This window comes from Thunnus maccoyii, chromosome 6, assembly GCF_910596095.1.
Source record: "Thunnus maccoyii chromosome 6, fThuMac1.1, whole genome shotgun sequence".
Taxonomy (NCBI): domain Eukaryota; kingdom Metazoa; phylum Chordata; class Actinopteri; order Scombriformes; family Scombridae; genus Thunnus; species Thunnus maccoyii.
The window spans coordinates 6,393,755-6,411,633 of NC_056538.1; the positions used below are offsets into that span (position 1 = coordinate 6,393,755).

At 40.8% G+C, this 17,879-nt stretch overlaps 1 protein-coding gene across 1 annotated transcript; it reads left to right on the top strand.

Moving 5' to 3' along the window:
• Positions 1–811: 811 nt before the first annotated feature.
• farsb (phenylalanyl-tRNA synthetase subunit beta) lies at positions 812–17,271 on the top strand. Its single transcript, XM_042414128.1, has 18 exons — positions 812–946; positions 1,369–1,424; positions 2,182–2,336; positions 2,587–2,659; positions 2,797–2,912; positions 3,785–3,935; positions 4,028–4,136; positions 4,325–4,395; positions 4,484–4,545; positions 5,239–5,290; positions 5,393–5,454; positions 6,119–6,326; positions 6,426–6,506; positions 6,601–6,693; positions 6,949–7,066; positions 7,532–7,684; positions 15,740–15,887; positions 16,312–17,271. Exons 1-18 carry the CDS (start codon positions 889–891, stop codon positions 17,087–17,089), a joined length of 2,544 nt encoding a protein of 847 aa, XP_042270062.1. The 5' UTR covers positions 812–888; the 3' UTR covers positions 17,090–17,271.
• Positions 17,272–17,879: the final 608 nt, after the last annotated feature.

Consider the following 17,879-nt stretch of genomic DNA (forward strand, 5'->3'; position numbering starts at 1 on the left):
CAGGGTGCCCCTGGTCAATGCTTTTATCCTCACAGTACACAATCATGACTGTGAGTGTAGAGTGTCCCAACAGTTTGTATGAGCTGTACAATAGGATGTTGTATTTAACAGGTAACATCATGAAAAATAACAAACCGACATGTGTAATATGAAAGCAGTATGGTTTTGTGATTGAAGTTTGGAAAAGTTGTTTTGATTAAGGTTGTGGCGTACATTTAATTTGAATGATATCAAGGTACATAATCTTCATTTGTAAGTATAATGTCCTTGAGAACAGGCTCATAAGCTTTTTCCATGTCCTGCAGTTGTCCTTTTTGTTATCATTTGGAGCTGTAGGGCAGCATGGCTAGTTAGATAAGGGTTGATGTTAAACATACAATGAATACAATGGTTGCGTATATTCATTTTCTAAATGTGTCACATCACTGGAAAGCAATTTGTAATTGATTGATTTTAAAGATGATAATTAATTATATTACAAATAATGTCACATTAAAATGCTAAATTAATTGTTACAGTATATTTAATGTATTCATATTCTATAAACTATAAATTGTACATTGACGACAAATAAATGAATAATACAGGTTTAAAATATATGGGTTCAATATCATTTTATACAGAAATAATAAAAAAATTACCATAAACCGTGCACAATGAGAGATTTTTGTCACTTTTCTGTGGCAAAGGGGAGAGCTGTGATGAGTTACATTTGTCACAAACTGCTTTCAAAGTATCCGCAAACGATTAGAGGTGGATACAATGTTCCTAATAAAGAAATACTGGAAGTGAAAAGCCTGGTTTTCAGTCAGGCACTGCTCCAGACAGCCTACAGCCGGCTGGTGGGGTCCTTTTCCACAGGGCTGAGGAGGAGGATTAGCAGCAAACATGCCGACTGTCGGTGTAAAAAGGGATCTTCTGTTCAAAGCTTTGGGCAAAACATACAGTGAGTCACATCTACTACATATTTAAGTAACGGACAGACTGTCTGTGTCGTTATGAAATTACATTTTGGCTTTAAAAGACAGCAGCTGCTCACGAGTGGCTAACTTTACCTAGCCGGCTAGCTGGCTTCGCTTTATCCTTCTTGAATGAGAAAATGAAATGTTTGATGGCATTTCAGGCAGAAATAATAACTTTGATTCCTACGTTGTTCATGGTGTGTGTGTGGTGATAAGGAAATAGTGCAAATGAGTGCACATGTGTGACATCTCTGTATTGGATGTCAACGTGATTGCATCATGTCCCCTCTGCTCAATCTCTATAGGCTGCTGTTCACGTACAGTAAAGGAGAGTTTATGCTGTTGGAGAAGTAACTTAACACTATATAAACCTTTTTTAACAGTGAATGTGTTCCTTTTGTTTCAGCTGATGAGGAGTTTGACGAGCTGTGCTTTGAATTTGGACTGGAGTTAGATGAAATTGTGAGTTATTATTAAATGAATTATTAAGTGTCATTTTTCATGCTTACAATCATTTTTCATGGTATACATTTGACTTGACATATTAGGAAAAGAACGGAGACTGTCCTCTCCTGGAGAGGACATCTCTACATTTGTGCACATTGAAAAGATAGGTTCACAATTTTTTCAGCCTGTCTTCAGTCAGGTGCCCATATGAACACTGAAAGAGGTTTTCCTTGCTGTAATCATTCCTCCTGTTCATACTGGCTATAACAGATCCTCTTCAAATGTGCTTTCAATGTAAATGATGGGGGCCAAAATCCACAGTGTGTCCACACAGTTATTTTGTGCATTTAAAAGTTGATGTGAAGCTTATATGAGGCTTCCTTCTCTCTCCTCAGACAGTGTTTCCCTATTGAGCTGCAGTGTAAGTATAGTAACAAAAAAGGAACTTAAAAAGTGTACTTTTGTAACTGTAACACTGTAAGATATCTACTTGATTTGACTCATTTGGACACTGAAGCTTCATATGAGCTTCAGATAAACTTCTAAATACATTTTTGCACAGGAGGAGGACTGTGGATTTTGTCTCCCATCACTTTATTTGTAAGTGTATTATGAAGGGATCTTCTAATGGTCGATATGAACAAGAGGAATCATAATGGCAAGAAAAACCTATTTCAATGTTCATTCAGTCACGTGACTGTTGTTTTAAGACAGAACTGAAAAATTGTGAATCCATCTTTTTGATGAACTCTTTGTTGTGACCCCAATGCAGACTTCAGAGAAGGAGATCATCAGCAGGGAGCAGGGTGACTCCAAGGCAGCAGGAGCATCTGATGTCATCCTGTACAAGATCGATGTACCAGCTAACCGCTATGACCTGCTGTGTCTGGAAGGTCTGGTCCGTGGACTGCAGGTCTTCAAGAATAAGTGAGTGCCACACTGTTTCATAGAATGGGGCATGCCATATAAAGCCCTATTGTACTTGCTAAGTCTTAGTCAGGGTGATTATTAGGTTCATGCTACCACTGATCAGTTGTATCCAGTGCTGACACAACACATAAACTTAGCATCATAATTCAGATGTCTTTTCCATGATGGCATTAACATTCATCCATCATGAGTGCGTTGCATGCAGACTTGCCTTACTGTTGCTACAGAGATGGTATTCATGTTCCAGGTTGGAGGCCCCTCGCTACAGACGTGTCAGCCCAGCCAGCGGGGAGGCTCAGAAGCTGATCATCACCAAGGAGGTGGGTGGTAACATTCAGAATTTTTAATAGCAAACAAATAGTTTGTGGCCTGAAGCTGTCATCAGTTTACAGATCAAATAAATCTGTTTTACCTCGGTACTCAGGTAGTTTGTTACCAGTGTGTTTGTTCTGCACAGACAGCGGCAGTGCGACCCCACGCTGTGGCAGCAGTGTTGAGGAACATCACCTTCACACAGGAGCGCTATGACAGCTTCATCGAGCTGCAGGAGAAACTACATCAGAACATCTGCAGGTGAGAGGACCAGCTGTCACACTAACAACTACATCATACGTGGAATACTTTCTGTAACCTTCTCCTATGTGTAGCAGTGTGGCACATGCAGCTGCCTTATACAACCTGAACTTGTTTCTAGCACTTTGCTGAAAATATGCTGTGAACAATTTGGTGGAAGCACCATACAGATGCTACCTATTCATGTTTTGTTTCAAGTTCCTTTACTGGCACTTTACTGTTTCCATCACAGAAACCCTGTAGAAAAAACTGGTTCTGACATATTGGAGTAGAATCAAGTAATATGTTGCTTTTTAAAGGACAAAGCCTGTTATTTCTTTAAATCTTTTTTATCTAGATTGCATTGGGTGATGGATTCCTTCATTACAATAAACATACTGTTAGGGCTGCAACTAATGATTATTTTTTACTATTGATTAATCATTTTGTTATTCATTTTGTCTATAAAATGACAGAAAATAGTGCCCGTTATAATTTCTTAGAGCCCAATGAGATGTCTTAAAATGTCTCGTTTTGTCTGTTTAACAGTCTAGAATCCAGAGATGTTCAGTTTACTATCATGTATGACACAGAAAGGTTTCATATCCTCACTTTTGAGAAGCTACAACCAATAAATACTAGGCATTTTTGCTTTAAAAATGACTAAATAGGTGTCTTGGTCTCTCTGTCGATCAACCAATCAATTAATCAACTAATTGTTGTAGTAGTGTAGACTGCTCACTCTTCTGTGAATAGAGAATGTCAGGCCACATCGTCACTTTCCTCCTACACCATGGCAAAAACACACCACTTTGATCCTTATCAAAGAAGTTGTTGTTGATAAAAATCACCATAATTTAAATAATATCAAGCCGTTAACTATGTTTGTGCAGGAAGAGGAGCCTGGTGGCGATCGGGACCCATGACCTGGACACCATCTCAGGTCCTTTCACATACACCGCCAAACCTCCCGGAGACATCAGCTTCATACCCCTCAACCAGGCCAAAGAGTACACGGCCACCCAGCTCATGAGCCTCTATAAGGTGAGCAGCTAATCGGCTGGATGTTGGTCAGATGAGAAAGTTGTTTCTTGAGCTTTGCTAAGCTGTTGTTGTTGTTCTCTTGGCTCATACAGACAGACAGCCACCTGAGGCACTACCTTCACATTATTGAAGACAAGCCTGTGTACCCCGTCATCTACGACAGCAACGGCATTGTCTTGTCCATGCCTCCCATCATCAATGGTGAGCACTGAGTCTGTTTTCACTTCCAGCTTCATTCTTCTTTTTGTCTTTTTCTGAAATCGTGAGCCTGGAAACATCTGACATACAGAAATATCAGAGATACCTCATACCAGCATGAAAATATGTAGTTTCAGTTTTTCTGAATGCCTTCTGTTTTGTGATGGCAAATATTAATTACTTTTTTCCAGGGGACCACTCAAAAATCACGCTAAAGACAAAGAACGTCTTCATCGAGTGCACGGCCACAGACCTGACCAAGGTACAACTGAGAGGAGAAAAATCACATAAAAAGTCGTTCTATCAATGTTAACATGAACGTTTGACTAAACCTGACCGTGTTTCTCCAGGCAAAGATCGTGTTGGACATGATGGTAACCATGTTCAGCGAGTATTGTTCACAGCCTTTCACGTAAGTCACATATTTGTCTGGTATGCTGGTTTCTCATCTCTCTGGAGACAGACAGTAACTGGGATTCCATCTCAGCATGTTGATGTGCAAAATGACTAAAAACATCTGATTATTGTGAATCATTTTGAAACATGCTCAGGGCAGAAAATGGTTTTGCTGACAGAGCAATGGAAATGTGTTTAATTACTCTGGCTTGCTTTAGTTGCCCACTACTGGCCACACCCGGCTGCAGCTGCTCTCCATCAGCTGTCAGCTGGACCTGCTTAAAAGCCTTTCAGCCACAGTTGAATACACCGTTCAGATTCTAAGATTTGCCCCCATTTTTTAATGCCCTATAATTCATTTATTAACTTCCTGTTGGCTTTGTCTTGCTGAAAATGACCCAGCTCTGACATCAGATATTTGGGTGTGGCAACCACCATCTTTCAGCGATGTTTCAAGTGCAGTTTTTCATCTTCAAACAGCATGAAATCTTGCTAGCATTAGCCAACAGTCAGTAACAGTAATTGCTATTAATAATGTCAAATACTAATCCACTCTTCTAAGACTCTCTTTCTCTGCTCTTTGTTATAGATATTGATCTATTCTCTTCAAATTAAGTGATAGAAATCTATCCAATTCCATCATAAAAGTTCAATAAATGACTGGAGGATGATAGTGAGGGTGGTATTTTCTTCTCTCTTGCTCTTTCAGGGTAGAGGAGGCTGAAGTGGTGTATCCAGACGGCAAGACCTGCATCTACCCAGTACTGTATTCACTACAATCATCTTGTATTCTTGTCTTTTTTTTTAATGTGGCATAAATTTCTCTTAATTATCTGCTTTCATTTCATGGTTTGTACTTTTAGGAGCTGGCTTACAGGAAGGAGAAGATGTCCAGTGAGTTTATCAACCGCAAAGTTGGCATCAAGTAAGTCATTCAGTTGATCAAATTACCAACTGGTAGTAAAAATTGTTGGGTAAACATGGGTTGCATTTTGTTTTAATTGCAAATTTTTCATCAACATATCAAGGCAAATTAATAGAATTAGCGGTTTCATTTGGTAGACCTGTACAATCGAGTGCAGTCATCCTGCGACTAATCCTACACTTTATGAATGTCTAGCACTAATCTAAAGCCTATTTTACAGCGCGCTTATTAAAAAAAGAACACACGCACACACAGACATGATCAAATAAAGTGTGTACTATTTATCCATTCACTATTTTGGGATTAATTCAATATTCTCGGGTTTCATTTAAGATTTTGCTTCTGTGCTCTTCTTCTTGTTACACACAGTTACACTTTTCAACTCTTGTGTCTTCCAGCCTGATTCTAGCTTTTAGGGTAGCAAGATGGAGCTGTTTGTGCTCTTAGCTATAATTTAAATTTGGTATTTAGCAGCATTTGCCCTTGTTATATTTCTGAAGTTATTTCCTCCTATCTGATAACATTTTCACTGCTCATCCACTTCATCACATTTTACTTGGAAAAGCACTTCCTGTTCCACAGCTCCATGGTGTCAGTGCATCATCAGAAACATGATAATTCATACTTTATAACGAACAGCGTGTGTTTTGTTTTCTCCCAACAGTGAGTCAACTGAGAAAATCGCCCAGCTGCTCACCAGGATGTGCCTGAGATCCCAAGCTACAGGTAATGGCGACGAGATCGAGGTCGAGATCCCACCCACACGCTCGGACGTCATCCACGCCTGTGACATCATGGAGGATGCAGCCATGGCCTACGGTTTCAACAACATTACCCGTACCACACCACGCACCTACACTGTAGCCAACCAGGTACCTGGGTTTGCTTCTGTGTGCATGTTTGATGTGTGTTTAACCAAATAGCATCATATCTCATCAAATATGTTTGTATTTGTCTTTATTTGTTCATAGTTTCCACTGAATAAACTGACAGAGCTGTTGAGACAAGACCTGGCAGCTGCTGGGTTCACAGAGGCTCTCAACTTTGCCCTGGTAAGAAAGAGACGCAATAAAAAAAAAATCAAATGAATGAAAATGAAAATGCCACGAAAAGTAGTTGTTTTTTTTCTCCCTTCTATTCCTGTAGTGTTCTCAAGAAGATATAGCAGACAAGCTTGGGAAGAAGATGTCAGAGACGAGGGCAGTTCACATCTCCAACCCCAAGACAGCAGAGTTCCAGGTAATGTAGAGTATTCCATAAATAAAACCGGATTGTTTCAGGAGTTTAGATGTAGATGTACAACAGTGTTGTTATCTCTAGAACATTGCTTTAGCCAAAAAAAACACTGGAAAGTCAAACACTAAACAGAAACCAAGTGAGAGGTGTTTCACTCTCTCATAAGTTGTAGTGTTATTTTTCCACAAGAGGGCACTCTGTTAGTCTCTAACAGACTTGAGCTATGTTTCTAACCAAACTACTGTATTTCTCCACCAGGTGGCACGCACCACCTTGCTGCCGGGCCTGCTGAAAACCATAGCTGCCAACAGGAAGATGCCCCTTCCCCTCAAACTGTTTGAGATATCTGACGTGGTGCTGAAGGATGAGACCAAAGGTAGGCATCTGCATGTGTGAAGTGATGGTGAAGATCATTTTACCTTACATCACACATACACACTGTGCCTAACACACCATTAAAATTGGGTATGAAATCCAGTTTCCATACTGATATTTTTTAACAGAAGCGGTTAATAGTTTTTTAATTCCAATGTGAAATATCAAGTTTTTTTTGAAAATAGTCCCTGAAACATCATTTAGACGCTGGGATGCTAAAACTCTGTTTGAATTATTGCTTTCAGTAAATGAGGAATCTGACAAAAGTATCACATTATGATCCATTCAGGCTACCATAGACAACCAGTTTATTAATCTGCCATAAATATGACAATTATAAATAAAAATAAGGCAAATATAGTCATTTTTATCATATCACTAGATGAATGGCATACATTGAGTAAATATATCACTAAGTCATTGGTTTCTATATATCCCTAACACTCCCCCTCATCCCACCAACCAGATGTCGGGGCGAGGAACAGCCGGCGTTTCTGTGCCGTTTACTACAACAAGAGTCCAGGCTTCGAGGTGATCCACGGCCTGCTGGACCGGACAATGCAGCTGCTGGAGGTGAAGTCAGCCCGAGGAGACGGCTACCACATCCAGGCTGCAGACGGTAAAGCTCTGGGAGGGACAGGGGTGGAAACCAACAAGCAGTTCTTTAGGAATGTACTGGTACTAAAGTGCTAGCTCTGGTGGTAAATATCTTAAGACAGGATTCATGCAGTGAAGAGAAAATCCCAGTGACAGATTTTTAGCTCCTTTGATCTAAAACTTGTTTATTTACTTGCCAAGCTGGTGAACAGATGAATCGTGGTCACGTGAGGTTAACAGGAAGGTTTTGTTGAGATTATGTAAATCTAGTCTATGACTAGCAGCGTCTGTGCATTGTAGTGCTTGTTACCAAGGCATCATGCACCCAATTTTTATTGAGGGGGACACAGTTTCCATGGCAGTGACATGCACAATTTTGCTTCAATTCAAAATGTTCTTGCAACATGGGTGGTTAGTTTAGATTAGATCTGTGGAGAAGCTGGTCAAAGAATTTGGCATACACATCTAAAAAACATCTAATATTGATCTCTGTGGTGGAGACAAAAGCAGAGAAGCCCAAAACTACATTTTCATTTTTCATCGTACAGTAACAGTTAACAGTAATGGCGTCTTTAAGAAATTAGACTTGTAATTTGATATAAATTTGATTGTTGGTTATTTGTCTTTTAAACGTTGAGCAAATTAACAAATTTGTAAGTTGTGATGTAATTGTTGGGAAACCATAGTTTAATGATCGATCTAGTCTAATCTGCTTAGGCAGTATAGTTACTGACCTCATAATGTGTCTGGATATTTCATTCACTAACCCATATCATTCAACCAGTCAACTCTTACACAGCATTATAAACACTCCAAATGAATACACTCCCTGTACATCTTTACAACAGAATGGTTCAAATGAGAAATATTCCCCTTCTGCTGCTCTCATCTGTTGCTTTCTGCTAATGTCTCTCCAAAAATCCAGACAAATATGGGCAATGGACACATGGCTTATTGTCAAAACTACTGATTCTAACAGCGCTAACAGTGATGCTAACCTCACTTTAGCATGGGAATGTTATTTCTGAAGCTCTAAATAATTTACTAATTTCTAATGCTTTTCATAGTGTAACTTGACATTGTTCATTCATCTTCCAATTAGTTTTTTTTCATTGATAACAGAAGTACTTAAAGGTACCCTGTAGAGTTTTAGACTACTAGTAGTGGTATGAAGCAATGATTTTAAGAATGGGTCCCCATTTTGTTCATATCATGCACACATGCACGCGTCATAATACACATTCTTGTTGCTAGTTTTGCGCTATTCCGCGACACCAGTTCAAAGTAGCGTAGCGATGCGCCAACAAAGGCAGATAAGCAGACAACCACGAGTTAGCAAACATGGATGTAAACAATGCCGGATTAAAAATATTACAAAAATCAGCTTTGCAAATGTTTTATGAGGAAAGTGAGAAACATTATATATAAACATAGCTGTTTATTGGCAAGAAAACTCCACAGGGCACCTTTTAATAACAAAAAGGATAACCTCTAAAGCCATCAGATGTCAAAGCACACCTTCAAGTTGAATGTGCGCAATGGCATTGCATGTTACTTACATAAAATGGTAGTTTTTTTAATTAACGGGGATAACTGCAGCTTTTCATGTTTCCAGCTGGCCATAACAGTTGTTGAACACTGAGTCTTAAAGGTTTTATAGTCCAGACAGGAGACGGCAGGGAAGTAAACAATAGGCAACTTTCAGGGGTTTTAGTAGAATGTGTATATAACTTACTGCACACAGTGATGGCATTTGATAGTTTTAAACCCATTTAAAATAGAAACCACTTCAGAAAAACTGACAACAAAGTAAGGAGAAACAGGTGTTATTTTTTTTTCTTTACAAACTCTCTGAAAGCAATTTAACATCTGTGGTAAAACTGGCTTATTACTCCTTCTGAGCCACAATTCACTCTATTCCATTTCATTTGTCTTCTGTTGTACCTCCAAAATCAGCAATGGCCTCACCTTCCCTAATGAATCAGGGTAATGCCGTTCTCTCTCCTCCAGACTATGAGGGGAAACCAAATAGCGTTGACGTACAATGTTCCTGTCATCATTTCGCTCAATAAAAATCAAAGGTGTCATATCAGCACTTGTGGTTTATAGGTTATGGGCCAAGAACTCATTTCAGACAACTTCACGGTGTCTCTAATAATGCAATGCATCTGAGTAAAAGTGCACATTTCCAAGTTTTTAAAGGTTTTCTCTCTTAAGTCATCATGGACGAGATGGCTGCATGAGTCATGTTGCATCAGCACTCTCCTGAGAGATTTGATGAGCTTTACTCTGAGAGGCTGTTGTACACACCACGCAAGTTAATTTTATTTCTCACAGTCCAGTTACATTAACCTGTGCTGACATATGACTGGCACAATAACGCTCGCAATGAAGTTACATTTAAATGGAACTACAATGTGATGGCTGTCATGTCCTGTTGTTGGATGGCAGATAGCGGTGTGACTCAGTGAGGTTTCATCTTCCCAGCAAGGCTGATCTGTTCCTGTGAGATCAGTTAATCAGAAAGGTTCTGCTGGAGGATCTGAAACACCACACGGGCCAATCCGTATGAATTTCGAATCCTATTTTCCCAGAGAGACTCTCATACATCATTTTTGAGTTTTGGATTCCTCTATCAGTGCTTCCTCTTTCCATACTTTCTCTCTCTCTCCCTCCCTCCTCCTCTCCTTGGCTTGCATGCTCCAAGGTCACACTGCAGGATATCCACTCTGGCTCTGCTGGCCCATTCAGACTGCAAATCAATGGGCTCAAGTATCAGTGAATGAGAGCAGCGAGGAAGGGGGACGGCAGACAGGGGAGCGGAAGAAGACATGATATGAGACTAGAGAGTGCAGAAAAAGAGAGGGGTGGGGGTGACAGGAGAGCGACAGAGCGACGGCTGGAGGCGTAAGCAAGAAAGAGTATGAGAGCTCGTAAAGTCTGCAGTGTGGGAGAGTGCATGGGAGTCACGTCACCCACTGCAGTGCTGAGCAGCGAGACAGACTGGGACATATAACACCCACCCATGGGTGCTCAGACTGTCCATCTGACAGGCAAGCACGCTTAAAAGGGAGCTGAAATGGACATGCTCTCACAGTAATGCAAAACACACTGGACACACACACACACTCAGTCCTTTCTGCCGTTTTTTTTCCACACTTCAGGCACCATTAGCCTAATCCCTCACTGCATAGGTCAGCATGTCCTCGACCCCATTACGAGGTCTTGACCCAGTTAAAAAGCTCACCTGACACAGACTCACACCCTCAGGATGTGTCCATCACCAAGGTAAAACGGCATTACAGCTAACTCACCATCACTCCCAGCACAGTGAGAGTAAGTGGCTCACATGTCCACAAAGGGAATACATGTCAGCTGAGCTTCCTCCAGTCAGCAGGGAGAAAAGCATGAAATAACGAGTAAGGGGATCACAAGTGGAGGAAGAAACCACTTAAGAGACAGATGCCCATGTTTCACTTAACAACTGTGTCCAATCTCAAGTCTTGGACCATACATCCTTTGTTAGGAAAGAGCCTGTGTTCATGTGACTCCTCTTACTTCAGTAATTGACCTTAAGTGGTCAGCCTATATGCATTTTTGAAGGTCGGTACTGTTGTTTAGTGATTGAAGGCTTCAGTTTGCTGCTGGTAAAGGATAATTCTGGTTATTTACAACTTAAGTCTTAAATCTAAGTATGTTGTAATGATATAGTACTGACAAAAGTTAATTGCTGAGATCTGGCAGGCGATGTTACTAAAAAGAAGTCAGAAACATGAGCTGACACTAGACAGGTGTTAAATAACAAGTGAGGATGAAAGAGAGCTGTAATGTTACCCAAACTGTCCATTGTAAACATACATCACAGCATACAGATTGGCCTCATTGTTAAACCTACTGAACTTGGCGTAGTTGTGTGCACACAGTTTCAGGTTTACCTCCAAACAAAGTGTTTAGCTAAATTGTTGTTAAAGCATAAAACTGGTGATATTCTATATTTTTCTTATTGTCAAATCCTATTAAATGACTAAAACCAACAATGAACTGAACCTACTAACAGATATTGTCTGTGTCGTCAAACCCTGCCGCTGGAAATACTCGCTAGAGCACCAAATGTGTTTTAACCTGCAAATGCACTATTAACTTCTGTTGGGTATTGTTTGCTAGAAATGATGTTGCCTAGCTAGTCTTTTTAAAAATGAATGTATGAATTCTTGACCTGTCAAAACGTATTAAAAGACAGACTAACTCATTGTTGGTTTTGGTCTTTCTGTGGGATTTGTTGACAATAACATAATTATAGATTATTGCCAGCCTCATTTTTTAACATTGTCACTGCTTGTGTTGTTTTCCCCGTCTGACTTGTTTTAGAAATGTCATGGAATTCACATAACTTAGAAGTTACCTAAGTGAACACAATGTGATGAAAACTCAAAGAAATGGACATAACCACAAAAACCAGACCAGGAATTAAACTGGATAGCCTTTAAATGTGATGGTTTTCAACACATCCCAGTATTTTATTTCAAGAAATATATTCTCTGCATTGAAAAGCCTTGAAAATGGCAAACAAAACTCTAAAGCTTAACATTGAAATCCCTTGAAAGTCAACAATACTAGTAATCATTTAGCTGTCTTAGCAGTAGAACAGCATCGGTTAGACGATCAACAGAAAATTAGTTGGTAACAGAAGTCTTTTTTTTGTAAATATGCCAATCATAATCTGGTTCCAGCTTCTCAGATGTGAGGAATTCCAGCTTCGCTCTGCTTTTATATCATTGTAAACTGAATATCTTTGGGTGTTTTGACATTCATTGACATTCAAAACAAAGAAAAATATGAATGTCACATTTGGCTCTTGGAAATTGTGATGTACATACTTTTTTCCACAATTTTCAGACATTTTTTTTGACAAAATAATTATTCAAGAGAAATAAGTGTCAGATTAAATGATAAAGAAAAGAATCATTAGTTGCAGCCCTAATTAGCAGCTCTTTAAAGGTACACTATGCAGGATTTGTCAGTTGGTGTTTGTAAACTCCTCCTCCCCTGCTCAACGAGCGAGCGAGAGAAAGAGAGAGAGCAATGATGGTTGAGCAAGCTAGAGAGTGAATGAAGAGAATGAACAGCACTGGCTAGAACAAAGCTGTGAATCAAATAAAAATAAAACTTTATTTTCTGATTATTTCACGGCAGTTACATTCTAAAGCACAAATAAACACGCCCGCACCTCTGCACAACCCTGCAGGAAGGTTCTGCATTGCCGGATTTTGTGTGAATGCAGAACTTCATCTGTCCACTATGGCCTCTGTGCTCTGCGTGTATGTAGCTCAGCCCCGCCCTCGGTCAAGCAGACACACAGACCTGCAGCTCCTTCTACATCCACTAGTGTAGTGCCCATTGAAAACGTGCCTGTTCGGAATGGGCCGATTGCTTGTCCTCCGGCCGCTCTTTAAACGCATAGAAAAGTTAATACAGTTGATGTGAGGTGTGACTGAGTATATACAGAAAACAACTTGAAAGAAACTAACATTCTATTATACACAGATGTTATAAATAATAAGTACTCTAATAGTAAATGTTATTTTCTCATTTCAAGTAAAATAAGGGTTGGATTTAAAAATAAGATAATGTGCATCCTAAAATAAAGTGGATCAATCATATTGGGCTCTTAGATCATTCCTATTTTCTGTGCCTTCAGTTTGGTTTGAGTGGGTATGTTTGCTCCAAAGATTAGTGCTTTGTCTGTTGTGGCGCTTCACGGTCTCGGAACATATGAGACAAACTGGTTTTGAACTGCCCGTGAAGTATTTGCTCCGTTTTACGTGCATAACTACAGTCGTGTGTTGGGCTCAGAGCGCTTCCAAAACGCGGATGACCTATGCTCAACAATGTACCTGAACGCCTCCTGTGTCATTCACTTCTGATGATGATCTGCAAAATGTGCTGCTAACACTACCCGCCAAGTGTGAAGTCGATAAGATCAGCGGTTCAAGATATATATATATATATATATATATATATATATATATATATATATATATATATATATATATATATATGTATATGACATACATACATACATACATACAGATATTCCTTCCTTTAGTAAATAAATGACACAGAAAGCAGAGGAGAGAGATGGAGACAGCTATGTAACCTGGTCGCTACGCTACAGGTCCCGACCTCACACCCTGCACGCTGTTGTTGGCTGGGAGCTACACACACACTGCCCAAAGGTTGATACCCTGAAGTGTCCTGAACAGAGCAAAACAATGATAAAATACAGGCAGAGGACAGGGTCTCTGCAGATAAATACACCCCCACACACTTCTAGTGGGTCATAAGTGATGATTGATAGGGATTACTTTTGTATGAGTCTATACATTGTTTTTTTAGGAAAATCCTGCATAGTATACCTTTAATGCAGGATGAGGTATTCTGCAGGTTTTCCTAGCTCCAGTAAGAACCTGTGTGATTTCTCTGTCCAATTGACTAAATGATTATGAAAGCTATAATAGCAATATCCACCAGTTCTAGTGGCTATCTCATGCATTGGTCTAACTCTCCATTCTGCTGAAAGCTTTGCTGAAAGTTGGAGGCGAGTGGGCGGAAAGTGGCCTGGCTCAAGTGTAGGATTTTCATTGACTGATTGGTTATTTAAGATGTACCAGAGCTATTTATATAGTTGCCATGGCATCCCGCTTATGGTACAAGTAGATGACGTGTGAACCGACGCAAGCACATTCCACCGATTTAATACACCTAACAGACACAGCAAAGGCAAGTGAAATAAATGGTTGAATTTCCCTTCTTTAGCTGCCTCCTCACGCATGCGCGAGCACACACACACACACACACACACACACACACACACACACACACACACACACACACACACACACACACACACACACACACACACACACACACACTGTGTTTTGTAAGCCTTCATCCATAGTGATGAGTTAACATCTAAGCAGTGGGATCTGGAACCCATTAGCAAGGCAGCGTGGGAAGAAGCGATGCACTATGGGAGAATGCCATGTCTCTGCGTGTGGGGCTGTTGTCATAGCAACCCCTGTATCTTGTTTAATCTCTGACAAGTCTGTCTTTCTGTCTGTTTGCATGTCAGTATTTTTGAACAAAGTGAGCAAACGCCTCTCACGTCAACAAGTGAGAGTGTTTCCATCTCACTACTGATGGAGGCTTTTTATTCCATCTGGATCGAAGTATTTGTCTCAGTGGCCTTTACTCATGACTGTGATATACGTACTGGACCATCAGATTTTAATCAGAAGGAGAAATCTGTGTGAAAGTGACCGAGACTGAAAATCCAATTATGGTCACATCGCTTCTGGAGGTGGCTGCTTTAGAGTAATGACCTGTGACATTTTCTCATAAACAGTGTTCATTTTACTGCTCTGTCAATGATTGATATTAAACTATAGACATCCAGCTTAATACCCAGTCCAGGAGTGTCTGAAAGGACTTCTTTGGTGCACAGGAAGCAATGCCTCTCAGGTGTTGGGTTTGTTTGAAATAAATTGATGGGGGTGAATGAATGACTATCAAGAGAAAATCAAGGAAGCACCTACAAGAAGGGCAGTACGGTACCTCCTACACTGTGACTGACTCATGATCTTTGTAAAGCTGAGCGCTTGACACTGAGGATGTCATTGATCCTTTAAAGAAAGAAAATCTAAAGAACCACTGCTTCAGCAATAAACCTCAATTATTCATGGAACAACTATGTGAAGTGTTAGAAAAATGATCCAAGAAACACCCTGACCAAACAGATGGCATGTTGGATAGTAACACGTTGGTCAAAAATAGTTTGTTTGGATACTCATCGATTGCAAACAAGCTATTCAAGGTGATAATTGTTGCTTTGATAGGATGTTAATATCACAAAAGGATGTAATTTGGGTTTAAGCGAGTCAATGCTAGGTGTAGGTGTAGTCCGCTTAATCACATGAACCTAATATTAGTTTGGTGGAACTGAGGCCAAAATCCACTTGGAACCCTCCTCTCATTGATTAATTTTATATATTTTTTTGTTTGTTTATTCCTCTGTCAGATTGCACCTTCTTCCCTGGGCGATGCGCAGAGATCTTTGTCCATGGAAAGAGCGTCGGGCGTCTCGGGGTCCTCCATCCAGACGTCATCAACCGCTTCGAGCTGACCATGCCCTGCTCCGCCCTGGAGATGGACGTCGAGCCCTTCCTGTGATTTCACCTTCCTAAACTTAAAACCTCTACCCAGATAATACAGAGCAGTTTATATTCTCAGAACAGAAAACAATTAGTTTGATAAAGAAAATATACGGGCTTGAAATTTGTTATAAAGATACTGGATGTTTCGTGATGTGGTTGAAGTGTGCTGCAGATGATCTGCTTAGCTGGTGCATGAGAAAACTAACGGACCTATCTGGACTATATATGAGGAATGAGTCTGTTTTTTTACTAAAGTCAGAAGAATTAAAAATTAATAAGACTCCATTGTGTTCTTGACGTGAATGGTGTGCATCTGTGTGTGGGCTTGTACATGCATGCCTGTTCTTAATTTAGGTTACTTGTGCCTTGGGGTTAGTGCATGGTAATTAAGCTCCATGACTCATTACCTGTTGCTTTGTTGCCTTGGTTCTTCCAGTGGCCACACTGCTGAAATCCCCCTCACACATGACGTCCCCATGCAGGAAGTCGCCAAGCACAAGTTCCCCACGCAAGATGAATCCCTACAGGCTCCGGTCTCCCGCCCAACTGCCACAAAAACTGTGTTTGGTGACATGAGCACACCAGCAGGTCTGAAAGCCCTCAATGACTTCCTGGCAGACAAAAGCTACATCGAGGGCTTTGCCGCATCCCAGGCTGACACAGCAGTGTTTGACACCATCCCTTCTGCTCCCTCACAGACTTTGTGCCACCTCCTGCGCTGGTACAATCACATCAAGTCTTTCCAGAGGGAAAGAGCCAACCTCCCGTTAGCTAAGGGTCAGTTTGCCCTGCCAGCCTCTCCCCCCGCCTCAACAAACAACACCAGCGATGACGACATCGACCTATTTGGCTCGGACGACGAGGTCGAGAGCGCAGAGGCAGCTAGAATCAAGGAGCAGCGCCTTGCCGAGTACGCCGCCAAGAAGTCTAAGAAGCCGGCTCTCATCGCCAAGTCCTCCATCCTGCTTGACGTTAAGCCCTGGGACGACGAGACGGACATGGGCAAGCTGGAGGAGTGCGTCCGCAGCGTCATCATGGACGGGCTGCTGTGGGGGCAGTCCAAGCTGGTCCCAGTGGGCTACGGCATCAAGAAGCTCCAGATAGGATGCGTGGTGGAGGATGATAAAGTCGGCACAGACCTGCTGGAGGAAGCCATAACCGCCTTCGAGGAATATGTTCAGTCTGTGGATGTGGCTGCCTTCAATAAGATCTGAATCACAGACACACTGCTATGAATTCACTGAATGGTACCATCTGATGTTGGCTCGAGATAGGTGATGTAGTATAAAACACAGTGTTCAACCACTATTCAAACGTCCATGTTAAACAATAACCAAAGCTCAGGTCCTTCATTTGAAAAGACTACAACGTCCAATAAAGCCATTCTAACTTTTGACGCAGTGCTTTGAATCTTTTTTTTTTTTGTATTTGTATTTTATCAGGCAACAAGCACACAAACTTCCACATATGTACTATATCTGTTGATGCTGGAAGATCTTTTGTTGTACTGCCAATTCAGAGGGAGGTTGTTGCAGCCAGTAGCCTCCCATATGAAAGTGAGCCGGGCAGATAACAAGTCATCTTGTAAATGAAGTCTGACAGGTGCTCCAGCATTCCTTCAAACTTTACTGTAGCAAAGGGAGGTTAACCCTTTCATTCCTGCGCTGTTGGTCCTCCACATAACCAGAATATGGTGTAGCAGATGGCCTGTTGCAACCCGCCAAGTGATATGCCTTAGAGGGCAAAGACATGTGCCATTGAAATGAAGTTTCAGTCAAACTGGTTTTGATCTGACAGTCCTGACTGGTACATGCTTGTCTAGCCCAAGTTGGTGTTCTCCCTTGGAGCAAGTGTGCAAGTGTTACCTTTTTTCATTTATGCTGTTTTCCTGATAACCTCACACCCAGGCTACATGATGTGCTTATAATTACTTTCCTTCAACCAAGTTGGATATTTTTCAGCATGTGTAAGATTGCTTCAAGAAGTTTGCAATGAGAAAGTGCT

What these genes read in the sequence shown, in the direction of transcription:
- farsb (XM_042414128.1), top strand. Translation starts at nt 889, where the DNA reads ATGCCGACTGTCGGTGTAAAAAGGGATCTTCTGTTCAAAGCTTTGGGC. An exon ending in AGCTCATGAGCCTCTATAAG is followed by an intron (nt 3,936 to 4,027) that starts GTGAGCAGCTAA and finishes TGGCTCATACAG; the next exon opens with ACAGACAGCCACCTGAGGCA. An exon ending in AGGCTCTCAACTTTGCCCTG is followed by an intron (nt 6,507 to 6,600) that starts GTAAGAAAGAGA and finishes CTATTCCTGTAG; the next exon opens with TGTTCTCAAGAAGATATAGC.